Raw genomic sequence first — 22,414 nt, forward strand, 5'->3', positions numbered from 1 at the left:
GAATTGCTAAAATGCAAAATCATTTATGTGAGACTTAATATTTTATGTGTGTGCATTAACGTCTCTCGAATAAAGCCTTTAATCGTAGTTGATAAAATAATCTAATTTTGGTTTTTGTCTTTGACAATTTATTTGGTTTTTGCTTACATGAGCTAAATCTTGGTATTTCCACTAGAAAATTAAAATTGTTGATATTTTATAGAAATACTAGAGTGATTGAATTTGAATTTGGTTGCGCAATATATTTTGTGTTTGTGCTTGGACCGACTGGATCTTATACGTAAGGCCAAAGAGAGACAGAACAAGAGTGCGAGCGAGAGAGAACAATGATTTTTAGTCAGAGATTAGCATGAAAAATGTTCGCTGAGCAATTGCAGTGAGTGCAGGGAGAGTGGGAAAGAGAGAGAGAGTGTAAGAGAGAGAGAGAGAGAGAGAAATGGAACTGCATATTAAATGTTTGACCTCAGATTTGCATGAGCAATGCTTGCTGAGAAATGGCTTTGGCCACAGAGATAGAGAGAGAGAGAGAGAAATAGTAAATCTGATGTTTGGCCTGAGATTTGCATGAACTATGCTTCGCTGACCAATTCCTGTCTGAGGCTGACTTTTAATACATGTCCTGCTGAAGCCATCGCCTAACCTCCAACCTTTTAAATGGAAACAACTAACGAATGCCTATTAAAAATCGAAATTGCTTCAATTTGAATTGTGTATACACTCCTGCCTGAGTTCAACCTAAAAATCTCTTTCAGTTCTTCAGCTTTCGTCTGTTGCCAACATTTTAAGCCAAGCGCAATTTGGGCCTTGCCAATAGCATTATTTCATATTTAACTACAATAAATTGCATACACATAAATTTGTAAAATAATTCCTTTGTAAAATAATTCCCAGGCACGCTTTGTGTTCCAACTGTCAGCTGCAGCAGCAAAATAAATTTCATTCCGTTGCTCCGCCCGTATGTACAGCATTTCTATTTTTTTCTCTCTCTCTCTTAAATTTTTCCTGCAGCCCAATGATGCAGGCACAGAGAGACATTCGTGTCGCGTCAGATTTGCATTCATTTCGTTTACTACAAAATGATTTAGCGCTCATGCAAAATTCATCTTGTCCTGCTCATGACTGTAATCATTTCTTAGCTGCAAGTAACGCCTGCCCAGGTCCAGAGCTGCCTGCGCCTGCAATCTCTAGCTTATTTCCATTACGTTCTCTTTGTAGCTTCTTGAGTTTATGCAAATATTACAAAATTCTCATTTAAAATGTTTTGATTACATTTAGCTGCTGCTCGTTGGGATTTTGAGCAAAAAAGTGCTGAATTTTCGAAGCTCCTCTGGCTGCCCTTGAGCGGCAAGGACTCAAGGACTTGCACATGACAAAGTTAAACGCAATTAAGCGCAAAAACTAAATTGGCTACTGGACTTTCATTTCTTGCTAACGCTAATGCGTTAAGGAGCGACTGCTGCTAATTGTGGCTGAGTCATGGCAGCACGGGCCGTAAATGTTGTGGAATTACGCATACGCAGTGCTGGCCACGTGCCCGGCTCCAGAGTCACGTGCCGCGTCAGGTTGTGCTGCATTTGTGTTTATTTATAAAATATTTAAAATAAGCCCAAGACGTGCAAATAGCCAGCCAAGCCGAAGGGCCGCAGCTGTGACATCATTTACAGGCCAGCGGCAGGCGGAGAGGCGGCAGCTCATGTGCTTCAGCTTCTGAATATGCATGACATTCGTGCAGCTGCCACTGCCTCTGCCTCTGCCACTGCCGCTGCCTCTGCCCCTGCCACTGCTGCTGCTGCTGCCACTGTTGCTGCTCTGCATAACTTAAGCCCACGTATGCTCTGAGGTGTTATCTTCAAATTATTTTATAAAAAAAGTTACGTATTTGCCAAGTTTTAACTAGATTCTTTTTTTATTCCTGACTATCTCACATTCAGCTGTGCGAAACGAAGTCAGAATAGTTTTCAAGTACTGAAATTAGCCCTTTTCGTGCCTGTGACGCTATGGCAAGGGATTCGACTATGGATGTATCTGCGCGGCTGTCACACACACACACATTTTTGGTATTTGCGCACGTACCGAGCGTGTCCTGTCACAGGACACGGCCATAGCCAGTGTTGAACACTGTCTTAAATCTGAGCATGCACATGTGTGCTGTCGTCTCTGCTCCAGCTGCATATAAATTGAGTTTGCGTACCTGAGAGCGAGAGCGGGAGAGTGAGAGAGAGTGAGAGAGAGAGAGGGAGAGACAAAGGCGAAACTGCAAATTTGATGTTTGACCAGAGATTTGCATGAGCAACGCTCGCTAGCCAAACGCTGTCTGAGGCTGATTGAGTGACTATCAGCAGAGCTTAAGACTTGCCGTCATGTCCACTGGCACTTGGAAACGACTGTCAATTAAAACTATGCCAGACTGCCAGCAGTAAAAGTCCACCTCAATAAACATTTGATGGCCCTGCCCAGAGCAAAGTTTTAGAATGAGTCCAACTTTGTGTCTCTGGAGCATGCACATTATTGATTTACCTTCACGAACTCAATTAGCTGATTGGGCAGGCAGGTAAGCCGTATTTTCTCTCATTCTGCAATGCTCAACTATTCATCAAAATAATACGTTTGCCTCCATTTGACTCTATCGTAATCATATTTTGGCTCTCCGGCTTGTTGATGGCGCATCAAATAGTCTTCGTAGCTTTTCTGACCTTTTTTTTTTGAGATTTCATCACAGACTGCCCAATGCACAAAAGCAATCAATCATACGACGTGTGTGCGATTTTCTCTCCATTTTTTTTTGCTCATGCCGCTGTCCTTGGCTACAATGATTATTGGTATTATTGAGAGTGCTTACGGGTTGCAAGCGTGGCTGCAACAAAACCAACGGCTCTTGGTCATGTGTTGGCACTTCTGTGTGGCATTCAATGCTCTTGACCCACATTCCGCAACACTGCGCAACAAAAACAATGCAAATTTTATATTAAAAATAAAACAATGCAAATGCATGAATGGCGCACACATGTCTGCGTGTGTGTGTGTGTGTATGGGCGTGTCTCTGTGTGGGTCGCCGTGGGTGGCATTAACAAAAGTGAAAATCTGTGACGTGTGCTAAGTAATTGTGTCATATACATAGCGAGCACACACACGTGCATAATATGCGAGCATAATGAAGTAGATAATATTTCGCCAGACCAGGCGCAACGAATTATGAATGCTCTATTAACAGTAATGAGCCAGCGCTTCTGGCCAATCGGGCAATATTTATGATATACACAAATTGACATGAGCCCCAGCTGCCATTTAACCGAATGACCTCAATGTCCAACTGCTTTGTCCATATATAAATATCTATGTATATATATGTGCATACTTAAAGGCATTACGCGTGTCCGAATTGTCAGAATTGTTATACCCCGCCCTGACTGACTGCCAAGTGTCCCACATAATGACAGGCTAAGTGGCTGTGCGGCTGCTGTCCTTGCCGAGCATGTTGTACTTAATAATCATCTGCACCTCACTCACTCACACACACACTCGTCCTCTCACTCCCTCAGTCTCGGCTAGCTGCCATAATAACTTTGTTAAGTCTTTGTCATAAATCTGAATTTTAATTACTTCTTGCCACACGTGCCCACAGGCGACAAAAACCAACACGCACGCACACACACACGCACACATATGCAGCATAGAGAACAGTAAACGACTCCATTTTAGGCAGCTGCACAGGATGTAATGCTCTCGTTGACACTTCCTTGACATTGCTAAAGCAGAGACCAAAAAAAAAAAAGGAAAAAAAAAACCCAGAATTTACACTCTCATCTCGGCTTCAGCTTGAGTTAAACTTTTTGTGGTGAATAAATTTACCATAAAAAGCAGAAAATGTTGAGAATTTAAATATCGTAATTGTTGAGATTTTTTTTTTTTTTTTTTTTGTGCGAAATGATATGCGAAAAAATTTAAAATAAATAATGGATAAATATTAATGGAGATAAATCTGCAGACTTTAGCAACTCATCAATATATGCGAGTATTTCAAATATTCATTCTTTAGCTACATGGAGACTGGCGAATGGACAAACATGGCTATACAGCCGGGTGGGTTTTAAACACAGCCAATGTGCTCAACTGACTTCCTGAATGATTAAATAAATTCGCCTTTTCATATTTATGGTACTTATTTATTCCTTTTTGATACCTATTTCACGGCACCTGCAAAGATGACAAATTGTGAAAAATTGAGCCAAGACAAAGAGCTGGCAACGAAAGGAAAAAAATACCAATTGCTTGCCAAAGTTTTTGTGACCACACTCCAAACAGAGAAAATGCCTTCGTTATGCTTCGCCGCAGCTTGACCTTTTTTTCACTTTGCCCGAGCTTTGCGGTGGCCCAGAGCTCGCATTCTGAGACGCTCAAACTAAGCCCATTTTTCAATTTCCGTTAACTAAGTCTTGTGGTTCGCCGAAGAGGATTCATTGGCCAGCGAAATGGCCTTTGCATTTGCATAAGGCCATAAGTCTTGGCTGACAGTTGGGCTAACCAAGGATAACCAAAGATAATTGCGCATACGCAGTGTGGCCCAAACAAATGATCGAAACAAGTTCACAGCTTGGCATTAATGAATTCCAATTATTCATATAAATTTGAGCGTGCGACTAATTAAACTTCAAACAAGCATAAATTCTCTTGTGGTAATCGCATTTAAGCCAACAACCGAGCAATATTCGCCCACAGTCTCATCGGTGATTTGTATCGTCGAGCGGCTGGCTAACCCACAAATCCATGTGCGTATTATGGCCACAGCAAATCAAACAAAAAACTTTAATTAATATAAAGCCAGGCGTACAAAAGCGGCTTATGGGGAATGCTGCACCACACATGGTGTGGGGAGGGGAACGCGTTGGGGTAGCTCTTTTGGGTCGATGCTGTGGCTTGGCAAACTAATTAAAAGTCGGCGGTGCTTCAAATGAATCGCAGCCATAATTCAGCACTGGCTTAAAGATTAACGGCAAATTTATGATCGAGACGTATTCAACTAGATTAACGAGATAATATTGGGTAAAGTCAGGTAAAGTCTACAAAAAAGGATTTATAATTTATTACAATTAAATTGCAATCATCTAGCGATTAGCATTCGGCTTAAATTTACTGCAAATTAATTTATAATGGCTGTTTGAGTTAACATTTAAAATGACTCGGTCCAAAGCAATTTCGAGCTTAACGGACTATAAAATGGCTTGAGGCCAACTTTGGCTAACCCATCGAAAACACGGCAGGCAGGTAAACAAGCCGAGCTCCCATTTGGCTGGCAACTAAACAAATAAGAGACTTAAGTATTGAAGCCGCAATTAAATATTTACAAAGTACAATTTTCAAGTCAACAATAAACTCGTTTATCTATGTGGGTGGGCGAAACCCAACTCCAAGAAGCTGAAGAAGAAGAAGAAGAGGTGGCAAGTTGCTAAAATATTTAAAATGGCGACTAGGCGACAGAGCCAAGAAGTTTTGCCAACCGTTTAGTGGCTACTAAATAAATACAAAACAAAACTGTTTTGCAGTCACAGGAAAAGGCAGACTCACACACACACACACACACACAGGCACACTCGCATGCTTATCTGTGGCATTATTTTTTGTACCCACTGTGCACTGTAAATTTACGGACCGACAACGAAATGTTGTTTGTTCGCATTTATTTTTAGGCTGCAAGCATTTGCGTCGCACCTGAGCCTAAGTCAAGGGACACATGTGTGTGTGTGTGCGTGAGTGTGTGTGTGTTTATGGGTGTCAGCGTGGGCAACAAAAAAAAGCGCCAATTCAGCGTCCAAAATGTGTTTGGTTCATGCTGCTTATTGCGTGTTCCATGTCGTTTCGGTTGTTGTTCGTTTTGTGCTCCTTGCTCTCTTTATTTTGTTATACTCGTGCAGGTGGTCAGAAGGGTATATTTGTTTGTGTTTTGTGTGAACAGCCTCACTCTCTTTAATTTGTTAAAAATATGCGTTGCTTTTGCTTTATTGCTTTACTGTTTGTTTTCATGCAGCACACTAGAATCGACTTAACCCTTTGATTTCATGTGCTAGAGTGAGACAACTACTTAGTCTAGCTAACCACCACAGGACTGTTAAAGCTAGATATGAAAATGTTAACAGCATAGTGATGGCAATGTTAGCAGAATGGTAAATGTATTGAATGCTATTGGCCTGGATATATTCCTATATTTATTTATATTTTTCTATTCTGATATATATGCGTATTGGCAAAGGCAAATATTGAATGAACACTCTTATTTATCTTCAAATTTGTTGTTTTCTACCCATCTACAACACTGTTAATCTATCAATCAGCTTTATGCATCAGCACCCTTTCAAGGCTCAATCCAAATATATCTTTTACAATTTCAAAGCTAAGACCTCTAAATATCGCTGCTCACACTCACTTCTCATTCACTCACAATTGAATTAAACATGTTCACCCTTCTTCCAATAAGAACGAGTATTGTCAAATCCAAACCGCCCGCTTGCAATTGTTTCACTTGTTTTATTTTATTTTTTTGCTGGTGTTGTCTTTATACGCCGCATTATAGCGCGTGTTTTCCGTTTTCCGCCTTTTGTTTGTGCTGGCTGCTTGCGGCACACAGCTGTGAATAAGCAACAAGACTAACGAGAGCTACAACATCCACGCACACACAATCACAAACACACACTTAACATTGTACTTAAATGTCTCGCCCTGTGGCTATGCTTGTTGTGGTGTAAATGAAATTACAACTGCGCTTAAAGCCGAAAATCCAATTAGAAAAAGCGCGTTGCGCCGGGGCTTTATCGCAGATGTTTTCCTTTTTTTTTTTTTTTTTTTTTGCTGCTATTGTTGTTACTGTCGACATCCGGCAAAACACGCACCGCATGCCAACTGTCGACCGAACGAGATTCATGCGTGACAGCCGAGACACCATAAACAAATGTTAAATGCCTTTCTGGGTAATTCTCAAAATGGTGCAGGTTTCATAGACGTGAGCTATCGATACCATAAATGAGTACTGGATCATACTAAAAGAATTTTGTTGTTGAGTGGAATTAATGTACATGCTTTTTAGGCTTTTCTTTGTGATATCATTTGATTAGGGTTTTTTCCAACATTCTTGGAAATTCCATAAATAATATGACTAAGTATAAAGTTGGTCTCTTTAAGCAGTATTTCAAAATTTATATTCTGAGGACTAGTTTGGAATTCATATTTTCTAAGTCAAAAGTCCAATATTTTAAAACACCTTTAGAATTTATTACTATCTATTTAAATACAATTTTCATAAATTTTATTCTGTTTAAAATTCCATAATAAATGAATGCGACTTAACATAGATGATTCTCTCTCACTAAACCCATTTAAGCCACATTCATACATAATTGACCAGCCTTAATCAAGCTTATAATTTATAATAAATGTCATATGAAATGGCTTAGAAATTGAGGGGAAGTTGCTTGAAGCACAAATTATTGTGTTTAATTATTCGTGCTATTAGCCTTTGATGTTAAATGAAATATGCTGTGTGCTCTTGCTTTATTGGCCAACCAATATTTACTTGGCTATCATAACAGGCAAACACACCAAGTTGTCATAGTTAACCATGTGCAGCACAATTGGCAGGGGACTAGAGCTCAAATGGCATTTAACATCACAGAACTTTGCCTGTAGTAAACAACAATTAGTGAGCAATGATTATGCAAGTGAAATGAGGTCAAAACTGCAATCGGCCTGGCCTGGCCGCAAAAACAAATTGGCAGACAACGGCAGAGTACGACCTTCGAAGGCATTAGGCCAAATGCTCCATGCGTTTGGCTGCGTAATGTGTGTGTGTGTTGGTGTGTGTGTTTGTGCTTTGGCCTAATGAATGTGTTTTATGCACAAAGCAAATGCTCGAAATACCAGAAAAGGAAAACACGCCAAAGCCGCAATATTTGGCCAAATATACGAATGTAACAAGAAAATATCCTTTAAAACCCCTTTGGCTTTCAATATTTGGGTGTGTGAGTGTCTGCGAGTATATGTGTGTGTGTGTATCTGTATTTGTATATGCCCGGCCGCAAAGCTTTGTTGCATTCGCCTAAGCCAAACACGGGCTATATAATTTGCTTCGGACCCAATCTTCTGACTATTGTTGCTGTTGTTGTTGTTGTTCGTGTTGTTGTTGTGGCTGCTTGTTTATTATCGTTGTTCGCTGCACATTTTAAAACTAGGCCAAAAACCAGCTGCTAGTCCATTGTTGTTGTTGTTGCTGTTGCTGTTTTTCCTGCTGCTGCCAACTCTGAATAATGATGAAGTTCTAACTGTCGGCTGGCGTGGGTGCGGTTGCATTGCAGCAGGTGCAAAGCAGGTGTGAAATTGTTGTTGGCTGTAAACCGAAGGGAAGTGTAGCTGCAGTTGGGTGAAAATGTAAACGGAATTTATGTGCTGCAACTCAGCAGAGAGAAATAATATAAAACAAAAAGGGAAAATAGAGAGAAACACAAAAGTTGATAGTAAACGAATCTTTAAATTGAAAAAGTTGAGATTTGCTGCAATTGTTAATGAAAAACCAAGAACTTTCTAAGGGTGTTGAGCTGAGTGGAGAAAACTTTGATATATCAATTGCTGAAGATTTGAATGTAAACTCTGAGGATTCTTGGCGTTGCCGGAAAAATAAGTAAGAAATGAAATAAAATGAGCTGTTTAAAGTCCCCCAATCGGGTGAATGAGTGGTACATGAATGGTACATGAATGGTACATGAATGGTACATGAATGGTACATGAATGGTACATGTATGGTACATGAATGGTACATGTATGGTACATGAATGGTACAAGAGAACCAGAGATATTGAAAAGGTTCTACGGGTTCTTCAGAAGTAATCTTTCATTTCAGTTTACCTTTCTGGAATATTTATCCACGTACACCTCTTTCTACCCCCTGTAGCCATCTAGCTCTAATTTATGTATATTTCTTGAATAAAGTAGCTAGACAAGCGCATCAAGCAGACATGTGACACTCTCCAGTTGACTAGAAGTTGAAAAGTAGAGCACATGCCACACCGGCTGACCTTCTTGACGCGCCTCTGATTGCGCTCGTTCTTATGCAACATCAACTGTCTGCTCATGCATTTTACCTGGCTTTGACTTGTGAGCCACGACTAATTAGCCTTTGCCGTTCATTGTGAAATGCATATGAGATGCGCCCTTTGCCGTGCTGTTGAGCGGCATAATTAAGCTCAGCGGCAATTGCGCGCGACAGTGTCAGAGGCATGAGCCGAGTCCTTCTATCTGTCTGTCTATCTGTCCGTCTGTCCGGGTGTCTGCCTGTCTGCTTAGTTGTGAATTTGAGTGTGGAGTGTGACGTTGCCTTGATGACAGCCTCTAAGTTTTTAATGAGCAGCCAGCCTGCCAGCCTGCCAGCCTGCCAGCCTGCCAACCTGACTAGAAGCGTTCAGTGTTGGGGCTTAACAGGGTTAAATGTGCCCTGAGCAGATCTTTATAGGCAGTCGACACGGGCTCTCCTGGGGTTCGATGGGCCAGTGTTGCTGGAAGTTTGTTGCGTTATTTATGAGCGTTGCGGATCTGTCACTGCCACGATTAAATACCCAATGGGGGCGTGGCCGGGCGGAGCTGTAAACTTTACATGGCCATGCGGGCGTCGTTGTCGTTCGCAGGCCAACCTTAAGCTGTTGCGACGCAACTTTTGTTGCTGTGCGTTGCCAAGTGACAAATTTTTTCTTACACTTGAAAATTTATTGCGTAACGGTAATGCGAAAGTTTGCACTACGCCCGGAAAGTTGTGGAAACTGTAATGCCAGCAGCGTGTAGTAAAGCTGTTTATTTGCCAACAATGTTTGCCCGCCCCCAACTCGAGTGCAACTCGTGTGGGGCAAGTGTCAAATTATGTACAGCGAAATTTTGTCAAGTGTAGCCATGATTAATGAGCGTGCAGTGTGTAAGCAGGTTAACAAGATAGCACTTAGTCAAAGGACTCGCATCTGTGTCACGGCTCGGGCTAATAATGACCAAATAGCATCGCGCATGAAGTTCTCAAGTGTCTCTCCCCTCTCTCTCTCTCTCTCTCTCTCTCGTGAGCATCTCACTTTCGCTCTGTGCATGAATGAAAAATGAAGACGCTCTCGCCTTGTGACACATTTCATTAAATTAAGTGCTACCCGAAAAAAGTGAAAGTCATTCGACTGACTTTTATGCAGCTCAAGGCAACGCATCAACAAGTGAAAAGTGCTAAAAAAAAAACAAAAACAAATGACTAAAATGTTTCGATAAAAGTAACTATCCCTTTGAGTCAGTGAAAAGCCGAAATGGAATCTAATATAAGAAACATTCTTAATGTCTCAATGTCACATGCGGGCCATCTTGATGATGAATACAAATGATGCCAAGCCTGATATCTACATTAATTTATCTATTGTTTTTGGCCTTGCGGCTGGAGCTTCTGCTCTTGAAGTTTATTTTGAGCCTATCAGATCTGTGGGAAAACTATATTAATTGTGATTTATGTTCGTTTGTTTTGGCAGCTGCTTCAAAGTATTGTTATTATTATGAAATTATAATATTATAGTATTATAATATGCATTGTTCAAATAATACTCAATAAATTGCTATCCTACTCTATTGGATGTAAATATTTATTATTGAATATTATTGCATTTCTGCATTTTTATATGGAATCTATATATTATGGAAACAAGCCCAATCAGACTGCACAGATCTCGGTTTATTGACCAATTAGCATGATCCGAATATAAAAATTAAAAAAAATATAAATAAAAATTAAATTACAAACATATATGTCAAGTCAATCATATATACATATATCTAATCTCTGTGAGAGAGAAATATATACTATTTTACTTTTCTAATTTATTTTATTTAAAATAATGCAGTAAATAATTCTTTATTATCTGAATTATTAATATAATGAGGTAAGGAATAATTTATTATATTAATAATTAATATAATAGTAAGCGTCTAGGTAAGTAAAATTTTCTGTTCCAGGAGCAGCTTCGAGTGCCGACAGAAGCTTGAGATTCGTCCCAGTGGGAAATTTGTTATGTAATATTTGGCTTGACTTTGGCTTTCACTTTTCACTTGTACATGCCTGAACTTGTCGACGGCTCTATACGGCGAAAGTAAAAGGGAAAGGATAGCAACGCAGAGTATTGCAGCGATGATTTCGTCTCTCGGGAAAATGTTCAGCATGAGCATGGAATTTACATAAGTAATAAGAAAACCTTTTGTGCCCTACGCTTCACTTATACACTGTGGCCAACCATGGCAATCTAAATAAAGGGTTTTATTTTTATTTATTAATTTTTTGTTTTTAAGACGAATTTTGCTTATTAGATAAGAGCTTTAAATAAATAGAAATTAATTTTTAATGAATGGAATTAAATGCAGCTGCAGCTAAATAATCTGATTTTAATATCAAAACTATTTATTTAATTTTTATTAAAAATTAAAAAATAAATAGCAGCAATTTCTGTATAGCTTCAGCTCCTTCTCTCATTCCAGCTTCTTTCAAGTTTTCCCATGTCAAAACATTACAAATATAACTCAACAGAATCATCTACGTTTGCTACCTCATTCGCAGCTCTTCAAATGTTTCCTCATACTTTGTAGCCGTACTTAAATTACTTAAGCCCTTTTCAGTTTCTAGGAACAAACTGTGCCACTTTAATTACGGCTCTCATTCAGTATTCAAATATTCAAGAACTTCCCATTTCAAAGCTTTCCCATTTCATAACACAAAAAAATAGTTTTAAATTTCTTAAATTTTTATCAAAGTTTACATTTTTTCTATCATTTCCTGAGTCTTGTCCTACATATCCTATTACAAGAGTGCTGCAGTTTTCATTATTTTTTTATATTTGTATTTCTCTCTGGGCTTGCAACGCTTTCTCAGTTCGTGGCTTTGTCAAAGTAAATATTTGCCGTTTGTAAACGAATACCGCAGTCTCAGTCGGCTTCAGATATCCTTCACACTTTAAGAACTTCAGCTTTGGCATTCACTTACCTTTGTCGTTCGGATCGAACTCAGCCTCGAGCTCTGCTTTGGTGGGCTCCGGCTCGGCGGCAGCAGCAGAGGCAGGGGCAGGGGCAGAGGCAGAGGCGCTGCCATTGTTGGTTGTAGTTTTGGTTTCCGATTTTTTCATGGTTTCTCTCACTTTGTGGCCTCGAAATACGGCTTGAATCTTTGTGGCGGCTTTGGCTGCAATCAAATGTATCAAATCGCAAAAGATATTAGGGAAAAGTCTCATCTATTATGGACAACTTTAGAGATACTTAAAGTGAAACTTAAGTAAAAAGTTGGATTTTAATAAGACGCGGCACAAGTTTCTGTCAAAACTCTGTGACAGCTTTTCTTCTGCCAAGCATTTATTGTTGTTGTTGTTGTTTTTTTATTTTTTGTGTTTTCCTTTGCCTTGTAATAACTTTTGCGCTTTCAAGTTTCGCAAAGCAATTAACTTCTAGCAGCGGACAGCCCACAGCAAAATCGATCGATTTCTGATTGAGCCCGCAAATTGTTGGAGCTTTTCTTTATATTTTGGGCTGCCTGCCAGCTTGGCTAATATACTTGAAGCGTAACATCGTGTGCGTGTTCGGATTTTTGGGCGGAGACCATGCATTAAATGGCAACTGTAGAAAGTTTACTAGAGTGCATGGAGATACCCTGGAATGTGGCGTGCGTAAGGGGAGTTTCTATTTTTTATTGTTTCTTTATTAAGTTTGCTTTCAATATAAATTGGATTGTATGCTTTATCACTATGTGTGTGTAGCACAAAGGAATTGCAATATATACATATATAAGATATCTGAGGCTTTCCATGTGGCGGCTTTTAGCCGGGTCAGCGTTCAAGTTTTATGGCATTTTTCACGCAGAAACAGATACCCAAATGGCTGGCCTTGAATAAGTTATAATAAATTGACACGTAAGGCCTTTTTCGCCAGCACTATCACTAAAAGCAGCAGCAGCAGGAGCAGCAACAGTAGCAGCAGGAGTAGTAGCAACAACAGCAGCAAGCCGAAACAGAAACAGTTTTGTGGCTTGAAAAATGGTGTTGTATTGTGCAAGGCTATGTGAAACTGTGTCAGGCAGCCGGCCAGGTGGGTGGCAGGTGGCATGTGTCAGGGCGTGGCCAGCCGATACAGGCCACATTTTGCTGATGGCTTTGCCTGTCAAGTGGCAGCCAGCTGCCCAAAGTGCTCCAGTCGAGCCATTAAATCATTCAATGGCCAGTCGTTTTTTTATACCCTGAACCCATTTTCAATGGGAAATCAGGGTATAATGGTTTTGTTGAAATGTATGTAACAGGGAGAAGGAAGCGTGGCAGACCCCACAAAGTATATATATTCCTGATCAGGGCGACGAGCTGAGTTGATTTGGCCCTGTCCGTCTGTCTGTCCGTCTGTCCGTCTGTCCGTCCGTCCGTCTGTCCGTCTGTCCGTCTGTCCGTATGTATGAACGCGTCGATTTCAGAAGATATAAGAGCTAGAGACTTCAAATTTTTTTTTAAATGTTCGTAATTACAGCGCGCATATCAAGTTTATCATTAAAAATCGATACCTCATCCCGATATTTTTTTATCGATAAAAAACCTTATCGAAAACCAGTTATAAAATTATATCTTCTACACCTTTATTGCTAGAGTCTCCAAATTTTTAATGTATGCCTATATGCAATTTATACAATTTCGGTTTTTGTTAAAATTTACCCCCCACCTCTAAATTCACCCCCTCACCATCACTTTTGTAAAAAGCGTATTTCAAATACTAGAGACTTGTGCATTGGCAATTACATGCATATTCATGTTATAATCATAATCTGAAAGTTTCATGAAGATCGTACGTCCATAAAAAAAGTTATTAAACAATTAAGTTCTCATAGTAAGCGCACACTGCAGCCCATGCGTGTTTATGCGTGCGTGCTTGTGTGTGTATGTGTGTGTGTATGCGTGTGTGTATGCGTGTGTGTGTATGTATGTTTGTGTGTGCGTACGTGCGTGTGTGTGTGTGCGTGTTTCTTGTGTAAGCTGAAAGACGCGAAAAATTATTGAAATATCTATTGCTCCAAGGGTTCAGGGGATCTCGTAGTCGAGCAGTCTCGACTAGAGCTTTCTTACTTGTTTTTTTCTATTTTTTTTTTTCTTTTTTTGGTTGCGGCCAGATGCAACTATCTGGCTCAGACAGTTAACCAATAAACAATTTAAAAAACTTACACTATTTGTAAAGGAATTTAAAGTCAATTGAAGTGCTGTCGGGCATGAATATAAATATGCAACATTCACTGCATCGAGTGATACCAAATATGAATTGCTGTCAGCCCTAATAGCTTGATAATGGAATTAAATATAAAATAATTGCATTAGCTCTGGGCCACTCTAATGAAATCAAGTTGGAAATTGGAGCGATGAGAGCTTTCTCTATACATGATTTATGTCAATTTGGAATATATAAGCAGTGCATGCAAAAAACAGCTAAAAGCCTGACACGTTACATGAGTCCAAATGAAATTTTACAGTCAGCTCGCTCCAGTTGATAGCCTCGATTTTAGGGCAGCCATAAAGCTGAAGGTTATTAAATAAATTTTACATGCGGCTCATTAAACCTGGCAAATGGAAAGCAAAAATGAGCCGCAACCGAGTGCTGCCAGTTGTCAGTTGCCATTGGGACGGTGCACTCGAGTGGAAAGTAAAATGAATAACCACAGACACACAGGTAGCAAATTTACACGTGTGAATGTGTACACTCCTTCCTTGAATTAAAAGCAAAAAAAAAATATATATATATATAAATAAAAAACTTAATGAACTGTATACAAAACCTAAGTAATGTTCACTTTGCCCAAGCGTCCAATTTCAACATTTTTTCCGGCTGTACAACGTGGCGTATGTGCAATTTGCTGTGCGTAAAGTCAAAACACATCAACGTCAAAATATATTTAACGCCTAATTAAAGTTCAAGTATATTTTTGGGCGAAGAGAGAATCGCTTCCGCCTCCTGCTGTCAGCATCTAATTCGATTCTGATGCCAAGTGGAGCTGCTGTCGCTCGTGCTGAGCTTTCTTTGTTTATTGTTGTTGCATTTACATTTTGTTGCTGTTTTTGCAACCACTTAATGGGCATAAGCACGCTTAACTGGCAGCGCGGAATGAGTGCGGCGAATGGCCAGCAACTCTGTCCAAGTTAACTTATTTACATAATTAAAATTCATTAGCTAACGTGCGCCTGTCTCTGGCAGCAGCCTCGCAGCTAGTTTCGCTCTCTCTCTCTCTCTCTCTCTCTCTCTCTCTCTCTCTCTCTCTGAAGTTTGCTTTTAGTGGGCGTGAATACGCAGTATTTGCAGCACTGTTGCCATCGCACATAAACAAAAACACAAACTCTGATTAAAATGCAGTTGGCAAATGCGATTTTATGTCCGCTGTGCGTAAATAAACTGTGGCCAAAGAAATATAAATACCAAACGGAAGCATATTTCAAATAACAGGATATTATATTATATAAAAATATAGTTGTAAGCTAGCGGAATTATAATTATAATTATAATTAGCAAGAGCAAGCTTTGACCTTGGGCGAGCAGAACTTCACCCTACGCTGGACTTAAGCTGGAACACAATTTAAATCGCTGAGCCACGCCAAGAGCAAAGCAACATGTAATATCTCTTATATAAGTATAAGCCTTTCTTTGCCAAGTCGAGCCTTCGCCTCTACTCGAACTCGCCTCCTGCCAACTGCCAACTGCCAACTGCCAGCTAGATAGAGCCTTATTTGTGTACTGTGCCCTATAGGATGGCAGGTGATACTGGACTTAAACCTGTAATCGTTACTCAGGCCCACTAACTGTCTCGTTTTATGGCCAATTTCACAGGGCTGGCTGCACAAATGACGTGCAATTTATTACTTTAATTAAATTGTAGACGTGGTTGGCGCTCGCGTTGCATTTTTATTGTGATTTTGTTTGCGCGCGGCACGATTTTGCTTAAACTTCTATCTCAGGCAGAAGTAACTGGAGAATATGAAAACGAATGAGCTATGGAGGAGCAAAGGCTGGCGGTGCAGCAGCAAACATCGAGCAGCTGTTTCCTGTTCGTGTTATTATTCTACGACTATGAAATCACAGTCGTGGCCTTAGACCATAAACTGTATGCTCGGTCGTGCATGCACCTTAATGACAGTCTTAAATAAATAAGCAGCTGCCCTCAGCCACAGCAGGCAGCAGGCAGCAGGCATCAGCTAAATGGCCATGTTTTAGTCCAGCTGCCGGCCTGGCTTGCACGACAAGTTGCGTGGCAATGCCAATTGATAAATTTTGAATATTTCATTGGCGAGCAGTTTGCATTTACAATAATTTTGCCATATCACGTTCTCATGCGATCAACTACATCCACAGACCGGCTGCATATTAAATTTGCATTTCATTTTCCATTTAATTGATTTATATACATTTTTTTCGCTTTAAAGTTGTCGGATTGAAACTTTAGTTGGCTCGGTGGCACGTGCTGTAAATCCAAATACAAATAAAATTCATACATAACAAGACTTGGCCACGTTTCACTCTATTATTTGATACAGCTTCAGCTGTTGTTCAGCTCACGGAATTCGATTATAATGACACACAGCCAGCTCCGTGGCAAATATTGGCACAGCTACTGCGACAATAACAATCCAATAATAACAAACTGTCGATGAAGCAACTATTGATTGCATTCGTGCCAGCGAAACTTCATGAGAGCTGCAAATGGGGCATAGAATTGATAAACAACAACAACAGCAAACAATATCTGAACTTGGCAACACTTTCGCTACTCAGCCGCTCATAAATTAACAAAAACTCGGAAAACTATGACAAGTTGCTCCGATAAATATTGAGCTGAGTTATTCGTTTAAGTAAAATTATCGACCTTAATATATACATATATATAATGAAATATATATATATATATATATATATATAATGAAATTGCATGAATGGCAACGAGCTGTCGTAGTTCATATATATAATTCAGAAAAACTCTTGCCCCATGCTTCAAGCATGTCCATGTCGGTCGCCCCTTAAGTGAATCTTTATGGCTGGAACTTTTACTCTCTGTTTTGTTTATGTTTTTGTTCTTCGCTTTGCTTAAGGTAATTGAGCGACGGGAACTTAAATAGCTCTGCTGGGATTAAATCAGAGCTGGCCGTGCGAGGGTACGTAATATCACAAATGAGATGCGTTTAAAAGTGAATAAATAAATAAATTGGAATGTCACCTTTTAAGCAATGGCTTACAGTTCTTACTATAGTGATTTTATAATGTTATATATTTTTGAGAGACTGAGCAACGAATGAGTTGTATTGTGATGGAAATAGTCATCTATTATATATGTGGGAGTTGAATAAAAATAGAAGCTAATTGACAGCATGTTCAACTGGGAATCAATTTAAATAAGTCAGTCCTTAAGTGGTGAAAGCTGATGATAAGTGAGGACATTTATTGATAACTGGGATAATAGGAGAAGACCGTGGATAACTAGAGTAAGCAGCAAATAACCGTGGATAACATCGAATAACAGCGGATAACAGCGGATAACAGCGGATAACCGTGGATAACTGCGGATAATCGTGGACAACAATGGATAGCTGCGGATAGCAGCGGATAAGCGCGGAAGCTACGGAGAACCGCGGATAACTGACTAGGAATAACGTGCTAAATAGGGATACCTCAGGATAGCTAAAGATAGCAGAAAGTAACAATGGATAAATGAGAACAGCTGCGGATAACCGTGAAAGACATACCAATAATAATATATGTTGACTGTATTGAAATTTATTTACAAAATATATATCCAGACATGTTACTCTTTACCTCCAACTTGCCCACACACAGAATCTGCATTAAATGGTACCTATTATATAATAGACATATAAATAACTGAATAAAGCGCCAACAATTAAACAGCTTATCATCCATGACACATAAAAGGCTGAGTATTGCGGGTGCCCCGCCGGCCAAAAGGGGAACCCAACGAGACAATTAATAGAATTTATGTGGAGTAATTTGTTTAAGCAGACGCACTTTATTGCTCAGTCGGGTCAGCTTATATTAAACGCACTCATTAAATAAATAGACCGTAAATCACACACACACACACACACACACACAAAGTCAAAATTATCCATAAATTATACAAACATTTTATGGATATATGTATGTAAATGTATCGATAGGCATCAGAAAGTCAGCAACTCTTAAAATGCAAAATTTACATAATTAAAGTCGATAAAAAGTTTAAAGAATGATTTATGAAATGAATATGATATTATTATGAAATGAATACGCATTTCATTATGAAATTGTTCATTGAGCATTTCCATAATTGTCAATGAAATAGAATGAAGGGAATATATGAATAAATTACAGATAAATAAGTAAGAAAGAGAGAGTTTTATTATGAGCACAGCTAGCAAATACCCTGTAGCTTAAGATAGGAGTATATTAACTTGATAGTGTAAAAAGTACTTTTAGTAGAGATAATACTAAACTATAGCAACTAACTAACATTTATAAATAAATCGAATAAAAATAGAAAATCTGAAACAATTTAAAATTGTATAAATATAAATTAAATCATAGATGAAATTCTATTTCATGTACCAGACAAAAGATATACCTACGCTAAAAGTAGATGATAATCTGCCTCTCATCCACTCATTCCAGTGTGCCCAAAAACAATATACATGCAAACCTGTGTGCAGACATTCAATTTCAATTAGGCAGCAAGTTGAGCGCTTAATTCGACAGTCAACACTCGATCGATGCGCTGATTGGCAGGCTGTGTAAACTTTCGACAGCTGCTCGAAACTGGCTGCCCGTTGGCATTTAAATGCGCATACGCTCCGTATGCCAGCCAGCCAGCCAGCCTGCCTGCCTGCCACTCAGTCAGTCAGTCATAGAGAAGTTTTGAAAAGCAAACAAATGCCAGAACTATTTGATATGCAGTGCGCATGGTTTTATATTTTATTTTTGTTGAAATTATGAAGATGCCTCGGCGTGCAGGCAGCAGCTAGAAGCCTATTGGGCCAGGGTCACGTTGGTCACGTGCCAGGCCAAAGAAATCCATTTGTTGACAAAATTTGATTACGTGTTTTGGGGCGCTAAGCCTTAGCAGTTTGCTTAGCGATTTGTGAGGGAATCTGGCGAAAAGCTTTCATTTTAACAGAAAACTCTACTTAATTTATTTTCGAACTGCAATTGCTTTGTTTAATTAGCGAATTTCGCTTAGAGTTTGTAGAGCCCACGCAAATTTAAATTTAAATTTATTTACTTTTCTTTTTAACAACTTTAACTACTTTGGCATGCGCAAAGCTGTTGCCTACAAACCGAACGGAACTTTTTCCACTTCCTTGACCGTCCATTACAACATTTCCGGTCTATTTATGAACTCGGCAGCAACTAGAGAACAACAACAACAACAACAAATGCTCGCACATATTTATTATTAAAATGTTGTTGCTCAAACCTCGCACGGGCAAAGTTTGCTGCCAAATTAAAAATGACCAATGGGCAACGGACGATGGGCGATGGGCGCCAACGTTGCAAAAAAGTTGCCCAAAAACGAATATTTCTACAATTTATTTCCATTTCTGTGCTTATTTTTTCCGTATTTTTAACTTTTTTTAAACAACACGCGCTCGACCTTAGCCAAACTATGTGGTCTAAAAAGCGCTCAAACTTCGGTGGAAAAGGAAATAACATAACATAAAAGGCTTTAGGGCAGAGCTGGACGTAGACGACTTGCAAACACTGTGTAAGTGAGGGTAATATTAAATATATAATAATGCTGAATATAATTCAAATTGCAAATTAATAAAAGTAAAACTAAATAAATAAATAATAAAAATAATAACATATATAAATAAATATTAATATTATATAAATAATATAAATAGACTAAAAATTGTTATAAGTAAAAAAAAAAAACGAAAAAAAAAACTAAATATAGTTCATATACAAAATACATAAAAAAATGTTTTTTTTTAATTAAAAAAAAAAGTTATAATAATAAATAAAATAAATAATAAGTAATAATATGGCATAATAAATATTATAAATAAAAAATGTATTTTAAATAAACAATACAAATTTTTTTTAAATTTTAGAAATGATATATTTTGTTATTAAAAATAAAAAAATAATTAATTATATAATAATAATTTTTAAAATATATAAATATACATTGCTTAGTAATAAAAAAATAAAATCTTGTAACTTAATTACAGATTTGTAGAATAATTTAGCAATTATTAAAAAATAATATTATAAAGGTATATCATTAAAAAATTTTAATTATTTTGAATTATAATGTATGATTTCATAAAATTTCATAATATATCATAATGAATTTTGTCACTCAGAAAACCTAGCATCAGCTGAGTCTCAGTCATACCCTCAACGCTCACTCAAAGGGTACACAAAAAAAACTGACAAACAAATGTAAAAAACACTTCTGCTTTTACTTCTGCGGCTGCTGCTGCTGTTGCTGCTGTTTCTGTTTCTGTGGCTCTTATTAATAAAGAATACACTCAAATGCAAAGAGGGAAGTCGTTACGCTTATGACTGCTGTTGCTGCTGCTGGAGCAAGTGCCATTTGTGCTCCTCAAGCTGTTGGGCGTTCGTTGTTGGCGCGTTAAGGACAATTGAAATTGAAACTTATGACGCCGATGACACCAGCAGGGCCACATAAAAAGCAAAGTGCAGTGCTACAAAGGCCAAAGTTCAAGTAAAGGTAAACGTGGGCCAGGCATGCCAAAATGCAATTTGCTGGCCAGTTCTCATATTACCGTAATGTTTATGGAATTCCGCGAGAAAATTGCAATTGAAGCCTTTCGGCGGCTCATAAACGAAATTGTGCGACATCTGTTCCAGTAATCGCAAACTGCGGCATTTCGCCAACTTATAAAATTAACTTTTAGCTTAGTGAAAAACACAATGCTTAGACAAAAATTTTAACTAAACCTTAAACTTGTATGTAAATTATATTTTATTGAATTTTAATATTTTTTATAGTTCAGTATTATTAGAATTTTTTATTTTATTTATTTCAATTTTATTCATTAAAATTTGGAATTTATTCTTGAGTGTACAACGAATTTTTATTCTCTTAAAAGTTTTTTTATACTTCAAAATGAATTTTCAACATAATTTAAATCTCGCATTCCATAGCTTCAGATTATATTACAAGAATTCAATTTAGACTCGATATAAAATGTCGCAATTTAAGAGTCGTTCTACCTGTCGCACCTGTTGATACACAAACTCATTGTGCCATCGAGCAGGTGAAATGTCTTCTCATTACGTAATGAGGGCAGCAAAGAAAAAAAGTACAGAAATGAAATTAATTTAACGCTGACATGCGAAAATTTAATTTTCACATCGTATAAAACTTACGACACGTCACGCTTGCATTGAAAATATGTTCTTCCTCTTCTTCTTCTGCGTCACTCTGTCGGTTGCTTTTCATTTTCATTGCGAGCTGTAGAACAGTTTCCGTGGATTCTTTGTTCTTGCGGCCATTTCAGGAAAGGCGATTGTGCGTAAGCACTTGGTTATTGTTGCTGTTGTTGCTGTTCTCTTACAATAGTTGTTGCCTTTGTAGTTGTTCAGCATTATTGTTGCTCGATGACCAAGTTTATATTTATTGTGGTAATTTATACCTAAACTTACAGCACGCGCACAGCTTTGCATTTCATTGTTTTATACCGCCATTTTGTACAGTCAGTGGCACGTGTATTACTGAATATATTACAGGTGAACATACACACGCACACATGTATGCACATACATATATCCATAGGCAAATGTGCATACATTCATCAGAATGTGGTTGCAAAATGGCTGTGAGCATATAATAACCTCTCCACTGAGGTTATTAAATCAAAGTTGAATAACAAAATGCTGACAAGTGGAAGCAAGTGAGCATGACTAATCTAAAGGGTGGATTAAGTGGCTAGAGGAAAAGTAAAAGCTTCAAGTGTATCAATTTAAGAGAGTCAAGGTTCTATTAGAGACTTTTCTTTTTTTTGCTCAATATTCTCCTTAATCTATTCTTCAATATAATCACATATTATTTTATTTTATATATTTATTTTGCTTGTTATTTTTGACTCTTTTAAATATCATATAATATATAAAATATAACTATTTATAATATTAAATTATATATATATTATTAAATTATTAATTTATTATTTATTATCTATAATTATTTTTGATTCTTTCTTTGAACAATTTGTTGTTAAATGATTTATAATTCAATCTGTAATATTCTTTTTAGTTATAACTACAATAATGAGTCTAAATAAACCAGCCATCTCTCATGTCTATTCTGATGAAATATGGCATATCAAAAGTTTTTTACAATATCTTC

General features: G+C 38.1%; 1 protein-coding gene across 2 annotated transcripts in view; it reads right to left on the reverse strand.

The window, feature by feature from the left end:
* LOC6580303 overlaps positions 1–22,414 on the reverse strand; it is a 41,665-nt gene that overhangs the window by 2,777 nt on the left and 16,474 nt on the right. For both annotated transcript variants that reach the window (XM_044010562.1, XM_015164165.3), the window contains exon 2: positions 12,026–12,220. In XM_044010562.1, the coding sequence (XP_043866497.1) occupies positions 12,026–12,164 (139 nt within the window). In that variant the 5' untranslated portion in view covers positions 12,165–12,220. The remainder of the gene's footprint in view (positions 1–12,025; positions 12,221–22,414) is intronic.

This window comes from Drosophila mojavensis, unplaced genomic scaffold, assembly GCF_018153725.1.
Source record: "Drosophila mojavensis isolate 15081-1352.22 unplaced genomic scaffold, ASM1815372v1 contig_80, whole genome shotgun sequence".
Lineage (NCBI taxonomy): Eukaryota > Metazoa > Arthropoda > Insecta > Diptera > Drosophilidae > Drosophila > Drosophila mojavensis.